We start from the raw sequence: 19962 nt of genomic DNA on the forward strand, positions 1-19962 counted from the left end.
ATATTATATTAGATAACTTTCAAATCATTTTAAACAACTTATAAAAAAGGGCAAAATTATCCTTTTATAATCTAAGTCCAGTTTTAACCATGATTAGTACATTTTAACTGAGATTATGATATTTTGAAAGAGCTCAATAATTAGAAGGTAGTAAAGGTATTTTGGAACTCCTTTAGGTTACTATGTAGCAATCACATAAGTAGGCTTACTAATAAAATCCTTGAGATAGATAAGCTCAGTTGTAAGTCTGAACAAGGTGAGAAAAGAAGTCATGTTAATTAACTAAGCAATAGATGGAAGACTTCAATATCTTGTGGTCCTGATTCCTGATGCCAAGCATCACTCATCCTTCATCAATCCCATACCTGGCCCATTCACTGGTCTCAACTCTCTCCACACAATGTTTCTCTGATGTGAACTAGCATTGCTTGGCTGCCTCTACTGCCTTATCCAACTTGCCTCTCATGCTCCAAATATTTAGCTCAACCTATCAGAAGATATGAAACTTTCTAACATTATCCTCTCTATAGCATGGTCAGCCAAAGCAGAAACTAACCCATAGCCATGGAGAAATAGGAGAGACATTTGTTCCATGGCGCCTTCTCCTGCCCTCAGCCAGGCAGCGTTTTCTTCTCCAACGATCTCTCCTCGTGCAGAGGTACGCAAGCTTCCGATAAAGAGAGCAGGATTCGACAAGAAGGGAAAGGGAAGAACAGTGCTAGATGAAGCAATACAGTCTTTGGAAGAGTGTACATTAAAAGGAAAGAAACCTGACAATCACCAATCCTACTACAATGAGCTCATCTCCCTTTGCATATCTCACAGGGCTCTTAAAAAAGGCAAGCTTCTGCGCTCCCACATGGCACGAACCGGCTATGAGCCAGATATTTTCTTAAACAACCAGTTCATCAACTTGTATGTAAAATGTGGGGAGGTTGAAATGGCCAGGGATCTCTTCAATAGTATGCCAGAACGGAATGTGGTTTCTTGGAATGCCCTCCTTGCTGGCTACTGCACAAATGAACACTTCTTTGACGCTGTCTGGTTTTTCGTGAGTATGATTGAGTCAGGACAAAGACCCAGCTATGTTACCTTCCTGAGTGTACTGCAAGCTTCGGTTGGCCTATGTGATCTTGAACTCCTGAAACAGATCCACTGTCAGCTCATAAAGTCGAGCTGCATCTCTAGAATTGTAGTAGGCAATGCATTGATAGGTATGTATGCAGAATTCAGAAGATTCAAGGACTCTGAAGCAGTGTATGACAGCATGGTTGAGCATGATGCAGTTTCAATGAATTCTCTTATTTCAATGCAAGTCCAGAATAGGTGCACTGATCAAGCTCTAGCATTGTTCCTTGAGATGCAGATAGAAGGTCATGTGCCTGATGAGTTCACATTTGGAAGTCTACTTGGATCAAGAGATATAGAGATCATAGAGGAGCTTCATGCACATATTACTAAACTTGGGTTGGGGAATAGTCTCTTCACTGGAAGCACGCTTCTAGATGCCTATGCCAGATGTGGGAAGCCACAAGCTGCAATGAAGGTCTTCAATTCAATGTCCAAGAAGAGCAGGACCACGTGGAACTCGATCATGAATGCGTGCTTCCAGAACGATATGATGCATGAGGGTCTAGATTTATATCTGCAAATGGGAGAACAAGGAGTAACACCAGATGAGTACACAATCTCCATCATGTTGAAGGCAGCTACAACTCACTCGATGATGTTCAATTTTGGCAAATTGATACATGGACTTGCAGTTAAGTTTGGGCTGCACACTGAGGCAACGATAGGGAACAGCCTCATCACTATGTATAGCAAACATAAAGTGGCTTCAGAGTCATGGCTTGTTTTTAGTTCTATTTCAGAACCAGATATTATATCTTGGAATTCCATAGCTCAAACTTACATCCAGAATGAGCAATTTGAGAAGTCCCTGTCTCTTTTCGTAGAAATGAAGCATGCACAGATTGATCCAGATAAGTTCACCTTTATCAGTGCATTGACAGCTTGTGCTTCATTAGCTTGGCAAGAAACTGGAAGAGTAATTCACAGTGACCTAATCAAGAGAGGACTTTCACTAAATAAATATATCGGAAGTGCACTTATAGATATGTATTCAAAATTTCTGCTCATGCATGATGCTAGGAAGGTATTCAATTGCATAAAGAACAAAGACATGATCATCTGGAACTCAATAATTTCGGGGTATGCCAACAGTGGCCATCTGGACCAAGTCCTGAATTTGCTCAGCTCGATGAGAGACGAAAAGATGGAACCAGATAACTTTACCTTTGCGACAATTCTTGCAGCATGTGCCAACTCCTCAGCCATGCAACTAGGAAGACAAGTGCATGGTATAATCCTGAAATCTGAACCATGCACAGATACAGCAGTTGCCAACACCTTGATAACCATGTACTGCAGAGCAGGAAGCATAAAGGAAGCAGAAAAGATCTTCTCTGAACTCTCTTTCAAGAATGAAGTTTCATGGACTGCAATGATTGGAGGTCTTGCACATAATGGCAATTCAAAAGAAGCACTTGAGATTTTTGAGCAGATGCAGAGGGCTGGAGTAAAACCAACTGAAAAAACTTTCCTTGCATTGTTCACTGCCTGCAGTTATGTGGTGGATATGAGCAGCAAAGCTGTGGAGTTCTTCAAGATGATGAAGAGATTGTATGGGATCAACCCTGGCATTGATCATTATGCCTGTATGGTGGATATACTGGGAAGAGCAGGAAGGTTACAAGAGGCAGAAGATTTGATCAAAGGAATGCCATTTGAGCCAAATGCTCTTGTATGGCGAATACTATTGAGTGCTTGCAGGAACTATGGAGATATAGAGCGGGGGGAGAGGTCCATGGAAATGGTAGTAGCTCTTGAGCCTAGCGACTCTGCAGCTTATGTGCTGCTTTCCAATTTATATGCTACAGTAGGGAATTGGAATAGAGTGATAGAAATCAGACAACTAATGAAAAGGAAAGGAGTGAACAAAGAGCCTGGTAAAAGTTGGATTGAGTTACACAACGGTATACACGAGTTCATTGCGGGAGATCTTTCCCATCCAAAGACAGATGAAATATACTCAGAATTGGTTGGATTGTTCAGACAACTGAAGGATGAAGGCTACACTCCAGGTATAGAGTATGATAGCATGCAGATAGAGGAGCTAGTAATAGTTGACTGACAAATGAAGTAGACAAGAATAACAACAATGTACGACATAGATCCTTGAAGCAGCATTTCATCAGGCTTGAGAAAATTTGCCATGAGTTGATGTTGCACATTATCACACCAGGAAACTCCTATGTTCTTTTTGAGGAAACTGAACATATACATACCAATAATATGATAGGATAGATCTGGTAGAAAAGTGTATTTGATTGGTTTCTTATTTTTCTTAGAAAGTAAAACACATCAACAACAGAACAGTCAAATTAAGATTATTAAGCTTATGTGCCGATTTCATTGTTCAATGTGATAACAGAATAGTTTCTGAAAAAAAAAAAATTTAACTTACCTCATTGATAACATATATCAATATGAACGGTTATACAACAGCAGTTTCTATTCTCAGAAAGAGCACCATGAGTAAGTGAACAAGGGCCAAGAAATGAGTTTAGATATACTAACGAAATGTTTCAGTTAGTAGTATCCGATTAAAAAGCAGTAAGAGAGAACTTGGACTGAAAAGATTGGCAAAACAGAATATAAAAGTACACTTCTAAAGAATTAAGAAACAAATAGACTATAACATAAATTAGTTTTTCGCCTAAAAGATCAAGAAAAATTCCCCAAATCTAAAGGCTGAAGATTATCATGTCCATCTCAACAGTCCATTTGCCAAGTAGCATAGCTAGAACTAGAAGCATTACTCCAAACTGTGAGCTACATGTAATTGGATCTTCTATCGGTGAATAAATTCTCAAGCGAGAACAACAAAATGGAAGAGAAAAGCAACAATTTTTATCGCAACCTAAGGAATTATTTGGAAAAGGGCACAAATTTTAGGAACTCCACCTGCCTGAGTAATTTGCTGAACAACAAACAAGAGGAAATCAAAGGGACGACCGATAACCAAAGACAATAAAAAAAGAGACACCTTACACTTGATTTGTGAACTCATATAAGCACGGAAATCACATGAACAAGGAGTTTGCGTAATAACCTATGACCAAAGGAGAAATTTTTACTCGAAAGTATTTATGTCATACCAGCTGCTTACCCTTCGAAGTATAGTAGTACAGTACTCAGCACTCGGATACGGATCCTTGTAGGTCCGACCCGTTTTACTAGTAGGAAAAATCGTGCCTGGACTCGTGTTGGTATCCAAATACAATCCACGGCACCACTTAAATCAAAAGAGATGGCATTCTCGGCGGTGGGCGCGTGCGGCGCGCCGCATTCCCTCTCTGCCGTTCCCGCGGGCGTCAAATCCCTCCCTTCGCGCCTTCCCGCGCATGCGAGCCTTCTCTCTTCCTCCTCCCTGCAATCCGAGCGTGGTGCGGAGGTATCTCCGTTGAGGCATTTCGACAAACATCTTAAGTCCAAACCAAGGGTCTTCTTCTTGGACGTGAATCCCCTCTGCTACAATGGAGCACAACGTAGCCTTCGATCTTTCGCCACTTGGGTCGAGCTCTTCTTCTCTCAAGTCAGTCTTCGTGACCCCGTCATCGCCGTAAGGCCCAGATTAAACGATTGGAACTTGTAATTACGAGAATAATGGATTTTGACGGATGTGTCTTAATTGCTTTTGTTTGATTGTAGGTTTTGGATGGGGAGGAGGGGAACGAGTATAGAAGGAGGCTGTTGCCGTCGTACAAAGCGCATAGGAGGAGGGAGTCTGGAGGTCGTCGAAGCAGTTCAAATGGTGGGTTGAACTCTGTTGAGATGCAAGTGATGGATGTTCTTCGGAGTTGTAATGTTCCTGTAAGTTGTTTGATCTCATGTTGGAACGTCTCAATTACTAAAATTTATTTCGTTTGGTAGATTTGGGAAGATTTCACAAATCATTTATATTCAATTATCTTTCGGTTCCTATTGGAATGATGAGTACATTTTAAATAGCTACTATCTAGCATAACAAAGACATATTATTCTTTGGGAAAGCAGTGAGGATTGAAATGATTTGAGAGAATAATAAGAGATTACATTATGGATAGACGATTGTATGTGAATTATATATCATATTCTGAAATCTTAGGGAATTTATTGTTCTACATCCTAATGCATTTATGAACTTAAGCCAACTTATCCAATCACCTTGCTTTCTGCTAGTTTAAAGATGTAAATAAAACAAACTTTTATTGTATTTTCTGCGTTGCATTGGTTCAGATGTCTGTACAGCTAGCCAGAAAGTAATTGCTAATTGCTTTTCTTTAATACTGTTTTTTCTTTGTTTGGTACCAATTATAATCAGTTTCTGCTAAATATTTATAATTAAGTTAACCAAGATGCAATTATAAGGAAAGGTGAGTCTTATGAACAACCTGTGTTTATGTGATGCAACATATAGGTCTTTCACTGACAGAAATATGATATTAATCGATGCAGGTTCTAAAAGTTAATGGGTACGAGGCAGATGATGTAGTCGCTACACTAACAGACCAGGTTTTGCAAAAAGGATTTCGAGTTGTAATTGGCTCTCCTGATAAAGATTTTAAGCAGTTGATATCTGAAGATGTCCAGATAGTTATGCCCATTCCTGAGTTTGGCCGTTGGTCTTTTTACACTTTGAGGCATTACTTTGCACAGTACAAGTGTGATCCAACTGCTGATTTGAGCCTCCGTGAGTATACTTTGTTGCATGCGTCTTCTTTGTTTATATCTGTGACACAGCAAGTTTTTAGTTTCTACAAGAAGGAGTTAAACCTTAACAGGTAAAAGTATTGGACATGCTCATTCTGTGCCCACAGCCCAAAACATTAGGTGTATATGTTTGTTTTCAGGGATTTAACAGATGCAAAATAATGTATCAAGTCTTCATGCTAGATGCCATCATTAGCATTATAATCATTTTCGTCCAAGACTTTTCCCCAAGTCCACCAATAGTATTAATGCGAGCACAACCCTAATTTGATAAGGATTGTGAAAGAATCCTTCTTTCTTTTGAAAGGAATTTGCTATCAACCTGACAGGCTGACATTAACCCTCTAAAAAGTAGTGCACAATCCTGATGAAAGGAATAAAGATAATCAAACAAGAGGAGGTCGTTCTAGGAAACCTAATAAACTAGCTGGCAGATAGAGCTGCATACTATATCCTCGAGTGGTGCATAGTTGCATACCATGTCGTTCTTTTTTTATATTTGTTTTTTAGATGGCTCAGAGATCTTTTTGAGATATAACCACTACACTGTCTATAGTTGTTTGATGTGAGCTCTTTGCTTTCTTGCCTCCATAATGTTTTTAGATCCTTTCACATTTAGAAATGATGATATACATCATTGTCAAATTGACTAATGTTAAAGATTTACTTGGGGTCCTGATGAGCCATGGGTGGTAGATTGCTATCCTTCAGAAAAGGAGCTTTGTCTAACTTTTGAATTAAACGTAAAGTTTTCATCAGCAATTTTTAATGGATTCCATGATTGTATTTCATTTTGTGTTTGTGCTCATAAATGAGAAGGCAGTGATAATGACACAAATCAAACATCCAAGAGATTGAAACCATCATATATAATGTCCAAAACATGATTTTCTTTGTTATTCTTAACTCTCCTGACGATACCTTCTTCATGCATATCTTGGATTCTTGATTTGGCCTATGTATCCGTTAGACCTGAGCTAGATATATTTAGGTTGCCAATATGTCATGCCAGGTTTTTAGATTTTGTATATCATTTACCTTAGCAATAAATTTCAGCATATCATGTACTCCCCTTGAATTCTCAAAATTACTTGGTTCATTATGATTAGCTTTATTTTCTATGCACATCTGAAATTAACCTTGTCAGAGTATCTATACTTGAGCAAAGTCACTTTAGTAACTTAGGCAACCTAATGTAAAAATTTTATATTTGTGATGGACTTGAAGATTGTATTAGTATTTTAATGATATAACACCATCAAAAAGTAACACCATGGTAATTTTTATGCTTCTGTACACTAATTGTTGCTAGAACTTTTGACTATAAGCTATATCGATGCAGGATGCTTCCTTGGTGATGAAGTTGATGGTGTTCCTGGAATTCAGCACTTTGCTCCCGGATTTGGTCGCAAGACAGCTGTAAAGCTCTTAAAGAAACATGGTTCTCTAGAAAAATTACTCAATGCAGCTGCGATAAGAACAGTTGGCAAAGACTATGCGCAGGATGCTCTCACTAAGTATGCTGATTACTTGAGGAAAAATTATGAAGTTCTTAGCCTACGGAGGTCCTGATCTCTCAGTAATACTTAGTTTCATAGAATCTAACTCAGATGCATTCTTGAAGTACAATTAACACAAGAATATATTTGACAGTATACCATGCGCTCACACACATAGGTGGTGGCTAAAATAATATTTTAGCTGTTTGTACAGGGATGCAGATATTCAGCTTGAGGATGAATGGTTATTTGAGAGGGACACTTGTAATGATTCAGTTGTTTTGGCTAACTTCATCAGTAAGTTGGGTGAATACCAGAAATTAGATAACAGGTGAGGTTTTTCTTCCTGTTTGCTTTTCTTAGATACTAACAGAGTCGATTAGAAGGTCTTGTCAGAACTTGATATTCATCTTTCCCCCTTTGCGACATATAGATGGTTTTGATTCATGATATACTACAAAATCGGGATTTCCTAATTCCTTCTGATAGTTATGATTATCATAATACAGCTCAACAATAATTGACTGCAAATCATTTTTTTTTTCTGACACCATGGCATCTCGTCAAATCTTGTCATCAGGTTATTCTCTAGGATGAATAGAATTATGATAACCAGGATAAACCCACTTTCCACTTTTTGCATGGTACCTTATTTTCACATTCATCTATTTAATTTAATTTAGGGAAGTCTACTTCTTAATTCCTAACTAACTATGGAAATTATACATAGGTATCTGTTTTAGGTTTTAAGTAGATATATCATATATTCATTGAAGTTCCAAATATCTACGCTGATCAGCTCCAAGTTTTAATCCATTCAGATCATCACTAATTAAAACCAAGTACACTCCATTTATTACATGGACAGGGACATCAAGATGCATATCTGCTTTATTCAGATTTGGATCATATTTCTATGTAACTCGTTTATTATTAATTGTCTAATTTGAAATAATTTTGCAGAATCATGTGAGAATAATTATTGCTTGCCTATTGGTTTCCTTAAAGAGTTATTGAATCTTTAAAGTTACCAAATATAATGAGATTCAACATAGTTTGAATAAAATCTGATATTTGTACTGCTAGATCAAGACGAAGATTTGTCAAGACTAGAATTTTATAGCCAACACATTCTTTTTGAAGTTGGTCAACAAGCAGCTACTATTGACAGCATTACTCTAATGTGTCATTCAGATAACCAGCAGCGATAGTGAGTGATTGCCACTACCAGCTTTCTTGATCTTACTGAAATAGCATCATTCATGCAATAACAAAACTCATTGTACAATGCAGTTGAACAATGAAGATTTATGCAGAATTTGTTTCAGCATCCAAATTCTTAAACGAGTAAAGCTGCAAGTCGGATGTCTGCAAGCCATGCTTTTTCCTTGCTATCATCTCTTCAATCAAAACAGCCCAACAGTGAGCCCGAAGGTAGTGTGATACTTGATATTCAAGCTTGACAACGTGCTGTTCTAAGTACAAAGTACTCTACGTGACTTGTTCCAACTTTTCATGTCAGCTTTCCATTGAAAGCTATTGAGCTTCTGCTGTAAATAATATTCCCCAGACAAGCAAGGTGTAAATTTTCAAATTTGGAAGTAAGTTTTTCTTTCTGTTCTAGTGTTTCTATCAGATTACACATTTATATTCCAAATGCGACTTGAATAAAAAAAGTACTACTAGTATCAAAATGATATATTTATATAATATATGCACTCAGACAATTTCCAGGGATGAGTATACAGTAACATTATGAACTGTTATTCACATCACAATTTATTTGCATCAAAGTCATTGATACTGGATATCTCCATTGCCCATTCTCCAGGAGTAAAATCTACACCCTTCCATCTCATATTATAAGCATTTATACTACAAAAAATATATTCAAACCAATTTAACAGTAGATATTTCTTTTGATTTTTTTTTTTTTTCTTCACATCTTTAATTGTCATGCAGAATCTCATTAAAAGAAATGAAATATGATCATATGCAAACTTCATAGTTTAGGCTGGTCCGATGAGGTTTCCCTTTAGTGCCTTATATGGGGTCTATCTTGGGCTTTGAAGTATATATATGTGTGTACTTCCAATGGTGGCCCAATAGGCTATCTTCCTTTCATTTCTTTGACAAAAGTTTTATATATTGCAGTTGTAAAGCTATACAACGCTTGAGATTGATTTTTTTTTTTTTTTTTTTGTTTCTAATATACCGAGAGTCCTTACTGTAATATTAGGCTAAATAAAATGGATAGAACTCTTTAATAATAGGTTGAATAAATAGGCCAACTTTTCTAAAAAATAAGCTATAATGGTATAAGGCGTGCACATATAATGTTTCGGTGAAAAATTCACTTAATATTAATCTCAACGTTTATGAAAGTATTTGACCCACACACATATAGTGCTCTAGTGAAAAATATATTAAATATCAATCGCAATATTCATGATAATATTTTAACTGATAGTCTGTCGTTGATAGTAGTATTCGATTATTAGGCTACAGTAATGCCCTGTTTGAGATTGACATTTTTTTTTCTTTAGGAAAATCTCATAAGCAATGATTTCATTCAATCATTTATTGAGTCCGGTTTGATGTACAAATTGAGAGGCGGAGTAGAGCGATAATTCTTTTGACACAAATTCGACACTTGATTTCATAAATAAGACATCACAACAAACGAAACAAGGTATTAAGTCCTAAGTGACAAACATGATGTAGCAGGATTGACCATTAAAAAGACAATATTAAGCGAACACAAGTGAGGCCTATAAATCTTTTCCACTTGTTGATCAATCTCTATCAACCTCTTTGAGTTTCTCCCAAAAAAGACAACAACTTACCAAGTAGACAAAAGCAGAGGAATATGCATGTTAGCAATCTAGAAGGAGCATCTCAGAAACCAAGGCGTGAATCCAGGGGAGGCTTTTGTACTTGCCCACTTCCAAAAACTCCTCTTTACTAAGAGCCAAAGGAAACAAGGGGCGTGCTCCACCCCAAAGAATAGAATTAGAACCTAGAGGTCATTGATGATGATGCTTACAAATTTATATAACAAAGTACATTAGTACTACCTCTTATCTGCTTCTAATTATATTCCACCTACTTCTATTCATTTGAAATAATGAAGATTAAGACCTTAAAAGGGAGTGATATATATTGATTTATTACCTAACTGTTTATCTAATATGGTATCAGAATTAGATTTTCTGGAAGTAATGAGTTTAAATTTTTATGGTACGAAGGACGGCTCATAATGGAACGCATTAAAAGTATGATATATATTATTGGTCTATTACTTACTAGTGATTAATTTAATATGACATTAGAATATTTAAGTTTGATACAGTAATCTCTATCTACTTAAGAGATTATTAGATTAGATGCTTCTCTATAATTCTATCTTGTTGACTTTAGTCACTAATCCACCCACACAAGTCAGCAATGTTAATCTAGTGTAACAAGTCAAATCTGTCGCCTTTCTCCCATTTTGTCACCTCCATAATTTCTTGGATTGGGACTGGGGGCTAAAAAAAACTTGGGGATTGGATAGATTTGAGGGATTCCTATCATGTAGTACAATTTTGAAAAGTCTAAAACGAAAAAATAAAAATAAAAAATTAGCCTGACTAGCACTGAGTTATCTATTATGCAAGAGAAATTTCTACCATGGAAATGTTCTCCAAGTGAAGTAACTACTCTGTAACAAGCTCTATATTTCTATTTAGTCTGCCTGATTAATCATAAGTGCTGAATGCCATTTCCAGTGCTCGATCTCATAAAAGGGAATGCATGCCAATAAAATATTAGAACTTAGAGAGAAAAAAAAAAACTGGGCACATGGAGAGCATATAATTCCATCATTATGGTTCTTCTTCTGACTTAATAAACCTCCATAAGCCAATGATTCATCCCTATCACTCTCTATCAATGTTGTATAACTTTTCTTTTTCTTAATAAAAGAGTTGAAAGGCTGAGGTTGGTATAAATAAATATGAGTTTTATTCTACCTTGGTTATAGAGAAAGAGAGCCAACCTGAAAGGAGGAGTAGGGCCACACTTTTCTTTCTAACTTCTGCCAGTTGGATCTCAAATTCTAAGCCTCTAGTCTTGGCCACTACTATACTACTCAAGATGTACACCTAAAGATGTGGGCTTGAAAACTAATTGAGCATTTCTACCAATTTTTTTCCTAACTGATATGTGCCAGACTTGATCAAAATTCTGTTCATTAATAGGAGAAGCCATTTGGTTTGTCTAATGTTTACTTGTTCTTCTCAGCTTTATATGAGCAGCAGTGATAAGAAGGAAGAGTCTAACTGGGGTTTGCGAAAAAGGACTAATAATGCCTTGCCAGTTGCCACCAAGAAAGCAAAGGGAGAAATTTCTCATCTGCAGGCTTTCAGCTTTAAACTTTGTGACCCCAAGATGACATGACCTGGCTGCTGACCAGGGTATTTTGACTCAGAAAGCAAAACTGGGAGCTGTTTCCCAAAATCTGAGTACACAGCTCTGAAGAGTAATTAATTAAAAGTTTATTTTTGATTGATTAGAGCTTACAGATTAAGTGAGGTCAAAATTAGGTGATATCAACTTTATATGACACATGCTTTTCCACTAGGACATTATCTTGATTAATACAATGCTTCTTCTTCTTTTTTGCCTAATTAATGCTAGAGTTTATTTAACAAAGAAAGAAGAAATAAAATATATCATACCCTGTTTAAATCCACTTGTTATAAGACCACCACCTCACATCTCTCTTTCTCTGCCAACCCAGTCCTATTATGTGAAAATGTGGTGCCAAGTGGGTTGGTGGGCATAAGGGTGGCGAAGTACTTCTTGAACATGACTGATGACAAAAAAATTCTGCACATATTACTTCTGCAAATTCTGAACTTAATTATGTTTAGCAATGAAGTTAAGAGCTAATCTTCTCTTTTTTATTATTTTTATTTTTGCTTTCTCTCTCTCTCTCTTTAGGCCTTGGATCCAGAAGTTTATTATGACCAAGAAATACTCAAGCATGCAAGAGCGTGTGTGTGTGTGTGTGTTATGATGAGGAGAGGGGGGGAATGGGTCTCCTGCCAAATCTTTGGACAGAGATGAGAAGCACCAGGGTGGCAGACCATTGGCATTGAAATTGGAAGGTATGGTTAGTTTCCAACCAAGTAGAGATTGCAATATTTAATGCTTGGGACTGAAGTGCACATGGCCTGACTGTAAAACGACCGCTGTTGTTTGTTTGGAATCAATGCTACAACCAATACATTGGACAGAAGAGAAGAGAGGAGAAAGACAGAGAGAAAGAGAAAGATGGTCGGTTTCATTTATTATAATTAATCTCTCTGCTTCTTCTTCTTCTTCTTCTTCTTCTTTTAATATATTTAATTCTGAAGTCGAATCTAGAATTAGAGCGAGAGAGGGAGAGGGGGTTGTAATGCAATAGGGCATTTATTTTATTAATCACACAATCACGCCTCAGAGCAAGAGGCTGACTGGTGTTATCATAGGAATAAAGGAGGATTCCCACGCTTTGTTTATGTCCATCATTAAGTATCGGTAACATAGGATTCATCTGCAGGAAGAGGAGGGGGGGTGGTCAGAGCCCTGACAGTGTCTCTGACTTTGTCTTCCTCCTTTGTCCTCTCCACCTCTAACATAGTTTTCCATTGCCCTACTCTCTATGCCAGACATCATTTATGACAACCAACAAAACAAAGGTGGCTAGGAAATCTACAGGTTGCTATGTTCCCATCTCCAAGTTGCCATGGCCTGGAACTAGAAATGGGAAAGAAACTGAGAGAAATTTGAGCTCAATCACCCCCATGCTACTACCACCAACAAACAAAAAAAATGGTGTTGGAAGGCATCAGGAGAGCAAGGACAGACAAGGATACAGGGAGGCGGCACATAAGAACAAGTGAGGAAGATGCTTTTTTTCTAGGGAAAATAATATTGGTAAAGATGCAAAACAACATTGATAAGAGAATCCATGGAGTTCAATGTATAGCAGAATATACAGAGGGAGAAGAAAAAGAATAATCTCGTGTTTAAGCCCCCACATTCTCACCTCAAAGAGACCAGGTCTTGCAAACTATCTCACAAACCAACTATGTTTACTCCAACAAATATAAATTAGCCAAAAACAAACAAACCCATTAAATAACAAACACAAAAGAAAGAAATTGTGCCTTAAAGCTTGCTTTCTCTTTGTCCTCCTTTTTTTATCTCCTCCTCAAATAGATTCAGTAGAGCTCTTAACCTTGGTTCTGTAAAGGAGCTTCTTCTTCTTGGAGGTGAGGTTGTCGACGGTGAGGACCACCTTTCCGGGCTCCCCGACCTTGAAGGTGGCCTTCACCACGGGCTCGTCGGTGGCGACCAACTTCCTTGCCTTCTGCACGATCACGGTGTACCCGTCCTCGGCGCTCGGCACAAACTCCGCGCCGTAGCTCACATCCCAACCCAAAACGCGGAGCTCCCAGACAAGAGTGGAGTTCTACCCAAGATACCATCCATATCCACAAATTTATCAGTACAACCTCTAAAAATGATCAAACTTAAATTGTTCCAAGGTTTCAGATGTGGGGCACTAATAGCATAAGAGTACTGACCTCAGTAACAGAAACATCAATGCTTTGCTTGGATGATGGCTTAATGGTGACTTCAGTAACTGCATCAGAGGTGGTGAAATCTGGGTCATTCTCCTTGCCAAGACCTCCAAACTGAACAGGAACTTGCGCTGGTGCTATGTATCTTATTCATGAAACAAAGGAGAGATAAGAAGATGAGCATATGAATCGAGCGTGGTTGCATGACTCTTAAAAGAGACGAGTGATGAAAAGATCACTACATACTTGAAGAGGGTCTCTGCGGACTTGGATGGGCCGGCGAGAACGAATTTGCTCTTGGTCCTCTGAGTCAAGAATGTGCTCATCATCCTATTGACAGCCAGGTACCACCATGGGACATTGATGAACACCTACCAAGATCCAATTAAGAAATCACCAACTGACCATCAATACAGACAACTAATTTAACTACAAAAGCAAATAAGAGTGATAAGAATACGTAAACTGAAACGGACTAAAGTTTAAAGTAGGAGCGGGACAAAGTTTAAAGTAAAGGTAACATCCAGTAGAGCAAATTGAGGTCGAGAAAGCCACGAAAAGAAAATTTATCACCCCTGAAAACAATAAAATTCCCAACCAAAAAGTTAATTGTCAGATGATAAATACTTCAACAAGGAAGAAAGCATATCATCAAGCAGCAAAATTGTCATCCATGAAAAGCCCAATTGAAACAGAACGAGGAGGAGGAATTAATCATAAAATTATAATTGATACCTTCTTGGCGATGAACTCGGGATAATTATCCTGCAGCAGCGTAAGCGCCTGCTTTGTGACCTGCCGATGCTTGCCGAGACTTGGCGAGTTCTTGAGATCAGTCACCTGAACCATGGAGGAGACACCACCAGGGGAGAAGTCCAATTGGCTCCTAATCCCCTTCTCTAAGTACTGAATCCGCCACTTGAGAAACCTCTGCCTCTTCTCCTCATCTCCAAATGCCTTGTCATAAAGCTCCTTGTTTTGGAACTCACCGTAGACGTTGTAGCACACGGGGTGGCCTTCCTGGTCGACGCCGTGGGTGAACACCACCTTGTCCATCTCCGGGAAGCCGAGATCCTCCTCGAGGAGCGCGTCGATCCCGAATTGCTTACGCCAGATGACGGCGTTCTTGATCATGGCCATGGCGTCCTTCACCTTGAAGTCGCGGGCGCGGAGGAATTTGAGCAGAATGGTGTCGCTCCTCTCGTCGCCGACGAGTGGAATTCCCCAGATTAAGACCTCCTCCGGAGGCGGAGGTGGTGCCGTAGTCTCCGCCTCTGGTGCTGCCTCTGGTGCTGCCTCGGTTGAAGTGGAGGCGGACACAGCGATGACGGTTTCTTCGATGGCTTCGACAGTCTTGGCGCCGTCCTCGTCGACCACGACGGCCTTCTCCTCCAAAGGCTCAGCCTTCGGAGGCTCCTCGGACTTGGGTTCCTCGGATTCCTTCTTGGGGGACACCACCTCGACCACGACGACCTTCACTTCCCCCGTAGGCGGCGGAGTAGGCGCGGATTCCTCCAAAGGCACCTCCTTGGTGGTCTCCTCGGTCTTGGGTTCTTCCGGCTCCGCCGGCTTCGTGGTCTCCTCGCTTTTGGGTTCCTCGGATTCCGCCGGCTTGGGAGCCGCCTCCTCCTTTTTGGGTTCCTCGGGCTTGGCTTCTTCCTCCGCCGGAGCAGTGGCCGGAGGAGGCGGCGGTGGTGGTGGCGGAGGGACAAACTCGTTGTTGGCGATGGCGGCGAGGACAAGCTGCTTGAGCTCGTCGAGAGCTTTCTTCTCGGGATCATCGAGATCGGAAACAAGGTTGCTCTCCTCCTTAAACGACACGGACTGCGGTATCGCAGCGTCTTCCCCGGCGACGGCAGATTCCTCCGCCGCCACCTCCGCCTCAAGCTTCTTCTCCTCCTCAGCCGCCGCTGCCTCTTCCTTTGCGGGCTCCTCCACCGGAGTCGGAGCCGGAGCCGGAGCCGGAGTCTCCGTGACCGACTTCTCTTCCGGTGGTGGCGCGACCGCCTCGGCTACGACGACCTCCTCGGACGACGTGGGCTTCGTTTCCTCGGCCATGGTGTTGAGAATTCTAAAGAGAGAAGGAATCTTGTAACAAGACTAAGAAGAAGAAGGAGAAGAATAGAATTTTAGAGAGAGAACGAGAAGGGGTTAGGGTTTGGAAGCAAGAGATGGTGAGCAGAGGAAGAGAGAGAGAGTGAGAGGGAGTTAAAAAGGAGAGAGAGAGAGAGAGAGAGAGAGAGAGAGGAGCTGGCAGGGTGGCATAGCCAGCTTCGTTTTGCTCAACGAGGGGCCCATTTGAGATAACCAGGAGATAGAGAGGAAATTTGCAAAAAGAGTCTTGTAACTTTTGTTCTTAATATGTCAGGAAATTTCTATTTCGGTCCTTCTGTAATCTGTGTGCTTTGTTATTTTCCATTTATCCCCTTCTTTTTCCTGAATTTACCATGGCAGAATCTTCTCTCTCTCAAGTCTCAACAATACGATATTATTCTGCCACATTAAACTAAAAAATGGGTCAATTACATTTAGATCCCTCAATTTATTATTCATTTTATATTAGATCGTTTTTTCTCTCTCTCTTTTTCCCTTTTCTTTTATAAAATAAGGGCAAATATTGTTCCTATTTTCTAGGCACCTAAAACTGATCACTAACAAATATCACAAAAGGATATTTCAAATATTTTACATAGTTATAATAATAAATATGCCATAAAAAAGGGTCTAAATATAATTATCACTAAAAAAAAATATGAATGGACGTGGGTCATGCAAAATTGAGACACAAAAGAGTATTAATCTTTTATTAATCCTAAAAACTAAAAAGATAATAAATCTATTAATCCTAATTTGCTGGACTTGGTTTAGTAAATGGACGTGGCTTCATGCTTGATACTATTAAATAATATTTCACATACTTAGGGGTGGTGGAATAATAATGCTTGTCATGTAATATTGGAGCTATTAGAGCTGATAACTTTGCAAGAGTGGAATAGATGGGTGGGGTAGGATAAAGTTGGCATTGGATTGGACCCAATTAAACACCACAATTCCAATAATTTATTTGACTTTGTTCTTATCTTATCAAATTTGAATTGATGTTGGGTTGAAATGGGATTGGATTTGGTTTAACAAATTTTGGACATTACTTTTATGGAATTGGATAATTAGAGCATTAAAGATGCAATCTCTACAGGGAAAATGACTAGATTTGGCTCCCTAATCTGATGTATTACTTTGGAATAGCTGTAGGAGTTCTCTTTCCTATTTCATTTACCAAATTATAGCAGTTTTTTTATCTTAAATATTATTATTATTTTATTTACCAGGAGTACTATTGGCTAGCAATTTCTTAAATATTTAATAAATATTAACTCGACCGTTGAGCTATAGCGGCTACTTAGTTAATACTGTTAAAATTTTGTTATGCATAGGTTCTAGTTTATCTCTATAAAATTAAGAGATCATTATAGCTTAATTTCTTATGCTGTTGTCCAGTTTTTATAGACACTTTTATTTATTTATTGTAGCATTTTGACCCCTCGACATTTTCCATACTTTGGAAAAATATTATTTGATCATTTAATCCTCAATTTCTCTCTAATTTTATTTAAATAAGAATAAAATGATTCTCAATATTTTTAAAATTAGTCACATGATTTTTTTAACTAAACAAATTCAAATGGATAATTAATGGAAGAGACATTTAAGAGTTTTTTTTACATAGTTTAGGGTATCTAAGTGTCACTGAAAATGATAGAATTTATATAAAATTGACAATAATTTATGGGAGGTAGGCATACTTACCACTAAAATTAATGGCTCTCAATAGTGAGTAGGATAAATAATCAGGATGCTAGTTCTATTAAGAATGTGTTTGGCTATTGGGAGCTCAATAAAATGACTGGCTTAACTGAAATGACTATATTATCTCAAGAAAGGAAGTCAAAATAAAGAAGTGAAACTACTTTCGGTAGATAATAAAGTTATTTTTTTCTGCAACTAGTAATCAAACACTCTTTAAGTAATAGGAATAAAGTTTCTAGTGAGAAATATATTTTTACTTAACTTGGTTGTTTTTTTTTAACCTCTCTGTCTCTCTCTCTCTGACTCAAGTTTTGGATAGCTCCATTTCATCCTTGCTGAGGTGAATAATCAATCACAGATACAATAGCTGAAATATATCAGAATCAAGAAGTCTACTGAAGAGAGAAGGAAATGTAATGCCAAACTCATGTCTTAATCATGGAAAGGCCAACCAGGTTTGGGCAACTCAGGATTAAAGAGATGGGTCCAAAAATTACATGTCATGTTCCCTATCCTAGTAATAATTCATTGAGGCATCACTCCTGAAATGCCATGTGCTGAATGTTTTTGATTCTCCTGCTGCACTCTTTTCTGTTTGTATGTTATTTATGTCTGAATAGTGCTTCATATGAGCTTCTTCTGAAATAATAATAATAATAATAATAATTTTTCTTAGCATGCAAGATTTTCTTCTTCTATACACTTTGTCTGAAAAGGATTTTTTTTTTTTTTTTTGATAAAAGAAGCTAAACATGATAAGTATCTATGGTGAATTAGTTATCGTTTACTCTTACGTGGTTTGGTTCGATTTTAACTTATCTTTGTATATTTTTTCTCCTATGCGGTGCAAATCAAGTTTTAATTCGTTAGTCAACTGGTAACGAGGATGTGAAAAAACTTAATTATCCTCATAGAAATTAAATACTGTCTAATTTGATGATGATGATAAGAATAATTTTGGTAATGTTAGTGTTAATTATAGTAGGAGTAGTTTGGTCTCTAGTATTTGTAAATTGGTATAGACCACAAAAGGAGCTAAGTATTTACATTTGAGATACAGGGGGTGTAAGATATAAGCAGGCCAAAGCACAAGGATAAAATGTAATTTGCCTAAATATCTATCATGCTTCTCAAATTGGTGACCATTCTGTTCAATACTTGTTCAACAAACCTTATAAACTACCACTAAAAGTACAAAGGAATATCTAGGTTGTTGCATGAGTTGATAGCAAAAAATTAAAAATCCAATTGAAAACTTTGCAATCCAGTGTGCAACTTGGCCATCCATCTAAATTAAACATAATCCTGATCAAACCCATCTTTACCTGTATAAGTTTTCTCTTCTCAAACTTAGGTAAGCTAGGAATAATGTTTGGTGGTGCATAGCTCACCATTCCAGCATAGTTTATATCTCCATTGGTAAAGTTGTTAGGAACAATGATTGAGTGTTGTCCTGAAACATTTAGGATTTAAATTAACAATGAAACTGACAATAATGGAAGCTAGCATTTGGAAGGTATTCCCAGCTGTCCCAAGTTGGATTTGTATTGGAATCCAGCACACTGAGTTGATATTAAAATTATCCAATGGAATAAAAATAAACTACATGCAAATATTAATCAAGATAACTACACCAACCTTAATCATAAAAAGTTAAAATGACAACAGATGATGGAAAGGAACATCCAAGTCCACAAGACAATTACTTCAGGACAACAGATGCCTCTCCACAAAGCCATCTCATTTTTGGAACCTCCAACAGGGCCCATAAAATTTTGTAGGACCTGGCTCCAACTTTTACTATCCTACCACATATGGTACAAATCTATATAAGTATATGATTCATTGCAGCTAAGATGTTCCCCCATTTTGTTTGTTATTATGGGTTTGGTGATGGTTGCAGAGCTGGCAGGGGCCAATGTCTCATTGGATTTCATCAAGGTTCAATGAGGAAGAATAAATTTATGAAGATATTTGAAATTAGACTGTGGTTGGAAAGAACCTTCTAAGGATCAACAAGAGTGGTGTCAAGATTAACCACATTCCCTTCAAGGCTGGAGGACAGAATCAAGAACATTGGACTAGTGCCAAATAGATATTGAGGAATTTTTTTCGTTTTTGAATCAGAAGGGTTCTTCTTCTGCTTCTGAAATAGAAAAGAAATTATAGTAAAACAGATCATGTCTGCATATAGGGCAGCTTGTAGAATTAAGTAATGGTGACAGTTG

The 19962-nt window shown here is 38.1% G+C and overlaps 3 protein-coding genes across 7 annotated transcripts; 2 read left to right on the forward strand and 1 right to left on the reverse strand.

Moving 5' to 3' along the window:
• Positions 1 to 592: 592 nt before the first annotated feature.
• On the forward strand, positions 593 to 3193 carry LOC140768439 (putative pentatricopeptide repeat-containing protein At3g15130). Its single transcript, XM_073108706.1, has one exon. It carries the CDS (start codon positions 593 to 595, stop codon positions 3191 to 3193), a length of 2601 nt encoding a protein of 866 aa, XP_072964807.1.
• Positions 3194 to 4241: 1048 nt separating this feature from the next.
• On the forward strand, positions 4242 to 11785 carry LOC140768681 (uncharacterized). Of its 5 annotated transcripts, XR_012105797.1 has the most exons (9): positions 4242 to 4684; positions 4774 to 4935; positions 5560 to 5794; positions 7157 to 7379; positions 7528 to 7644; positions 8400 to 8523; positions 8607 to 8747; positions 8836 to 8914; positions 11598 to 11785. XR_012105797.1 is itself a non-coding variant. In XM_073109044.1 (6 exons), the coding sequence occupies exons 1-6, from the start codon at positions 4373 to 4375 to the stop codon at positions 8608 to 8610; spliced, it is 1053 nt and encodes a 350-aa protein (XP_072965145.1). In that variant the 5' UTR covers positions 4242 to 4372; the 3' UTR covers positions 8611 to 8930. The 5 variants fall into 5 exon arrangements, 1 of the variants encoding a protein (XP_072965145.1); XR_012105798.1 differs by lacking the exon at positions 11598 to 11785 and having other exon boundaries at positions 8836 to 8930; XR_012105796.1 differs by lacking the exon at positions 11598 to 11785 and having other exon boundaries at positions 8607 to 8930.
• Positions 11786 to 13274: 1489 nt separating this feature from the next.
• On the reverse strand, positions 13275 to 16153 carry LOC140768383 (patellin-3-like). The gene is made up of 4 exons (XM_073108639.1): positions 14663 to 16153; positions 14174 to 14298; positions 13931 to 14072; positions 13275 to 13815 (listed from the first exon to the last, which is right to left on the reverse strand). Exons 1-4 carry the CDS (start codon positions 15983 to 15985, stop codon positions 13555 to 13557), a joined length of 1851 nt encoding a protein of 616 aa, XP_072964740.1. The 5' UTR covers positions 15986 to 16153; the 3' UTR covers positions 13275 to 13554.
• Between the last annotated feature and the right edge of the window lie 3809 nt (positions 16154 to 19962).

This window comes from Typha angustifolia, chromosome 10, assembly GCF_048772165.1.
Source record: "Typha angustifolia cultivar Huaian chromosome 10, ASM4877216v1, whole genome shotgun sequence".
Taxonomy (NCBI): Eukaryota; Viridiplantae; Streptophyta; class Magnoliopsida; order Poales; family Typhaceae; genus Typha; species Typha angustifolia.

Bases quoted from the DNA above. Each gene is read 5' to 3' on its own strand.
- LOC140768439 (XM_073108706.1), top strand. From the start codon at position 593: ATGGCGCCTTCTCCTGCCCTCAGCCAGGCAGCGTTTTCTTCTCCAACG.
- LOC140768681 (XM_073109044.1), top strand. From the start codon at position 4,373: ATGGCATTCTCGGCGGTGGGCGCGTGCGGCGCGCCGCATTCCCTCTCT. The intron at 4,685-4,773 runs GTAAGGCCCAGA...GTTTGATTGTAG, and splicing joins TTCGTGACCCCGTCATCGCC to GTTTTGGATGGGGAGGAGGG. The intron at 5,795-7,156 runs GTGAGTATACTT...ATATCGATGCAG, and splicing joins AACTGCTGATTTGAGCCTCC to GATGCTTCCTTGGTGATGAA.
- LOC140768383 (XM_073108639.1), bottom strand. From the start codon at position 15,985: ATGGCCGAGGAAACGAAGCCCACGTCGTCCGAGGAGGTCGTCGTAGCC. The intron at 14,299-14,662 runs GTATCAATTATA...GGATCTTGGTAG, and splicing joins CCGAGTTCATCGCCAAGAAG to GTGTTCATCAATGTCCCATG. The intron at 13,816-13,930 runs GTCAGTACTCTT...TATCTTGGGTAG, and splicing joins TTGATGTTTCTGTTACTGAG to AACTCCACTCTTGTCTGGGA.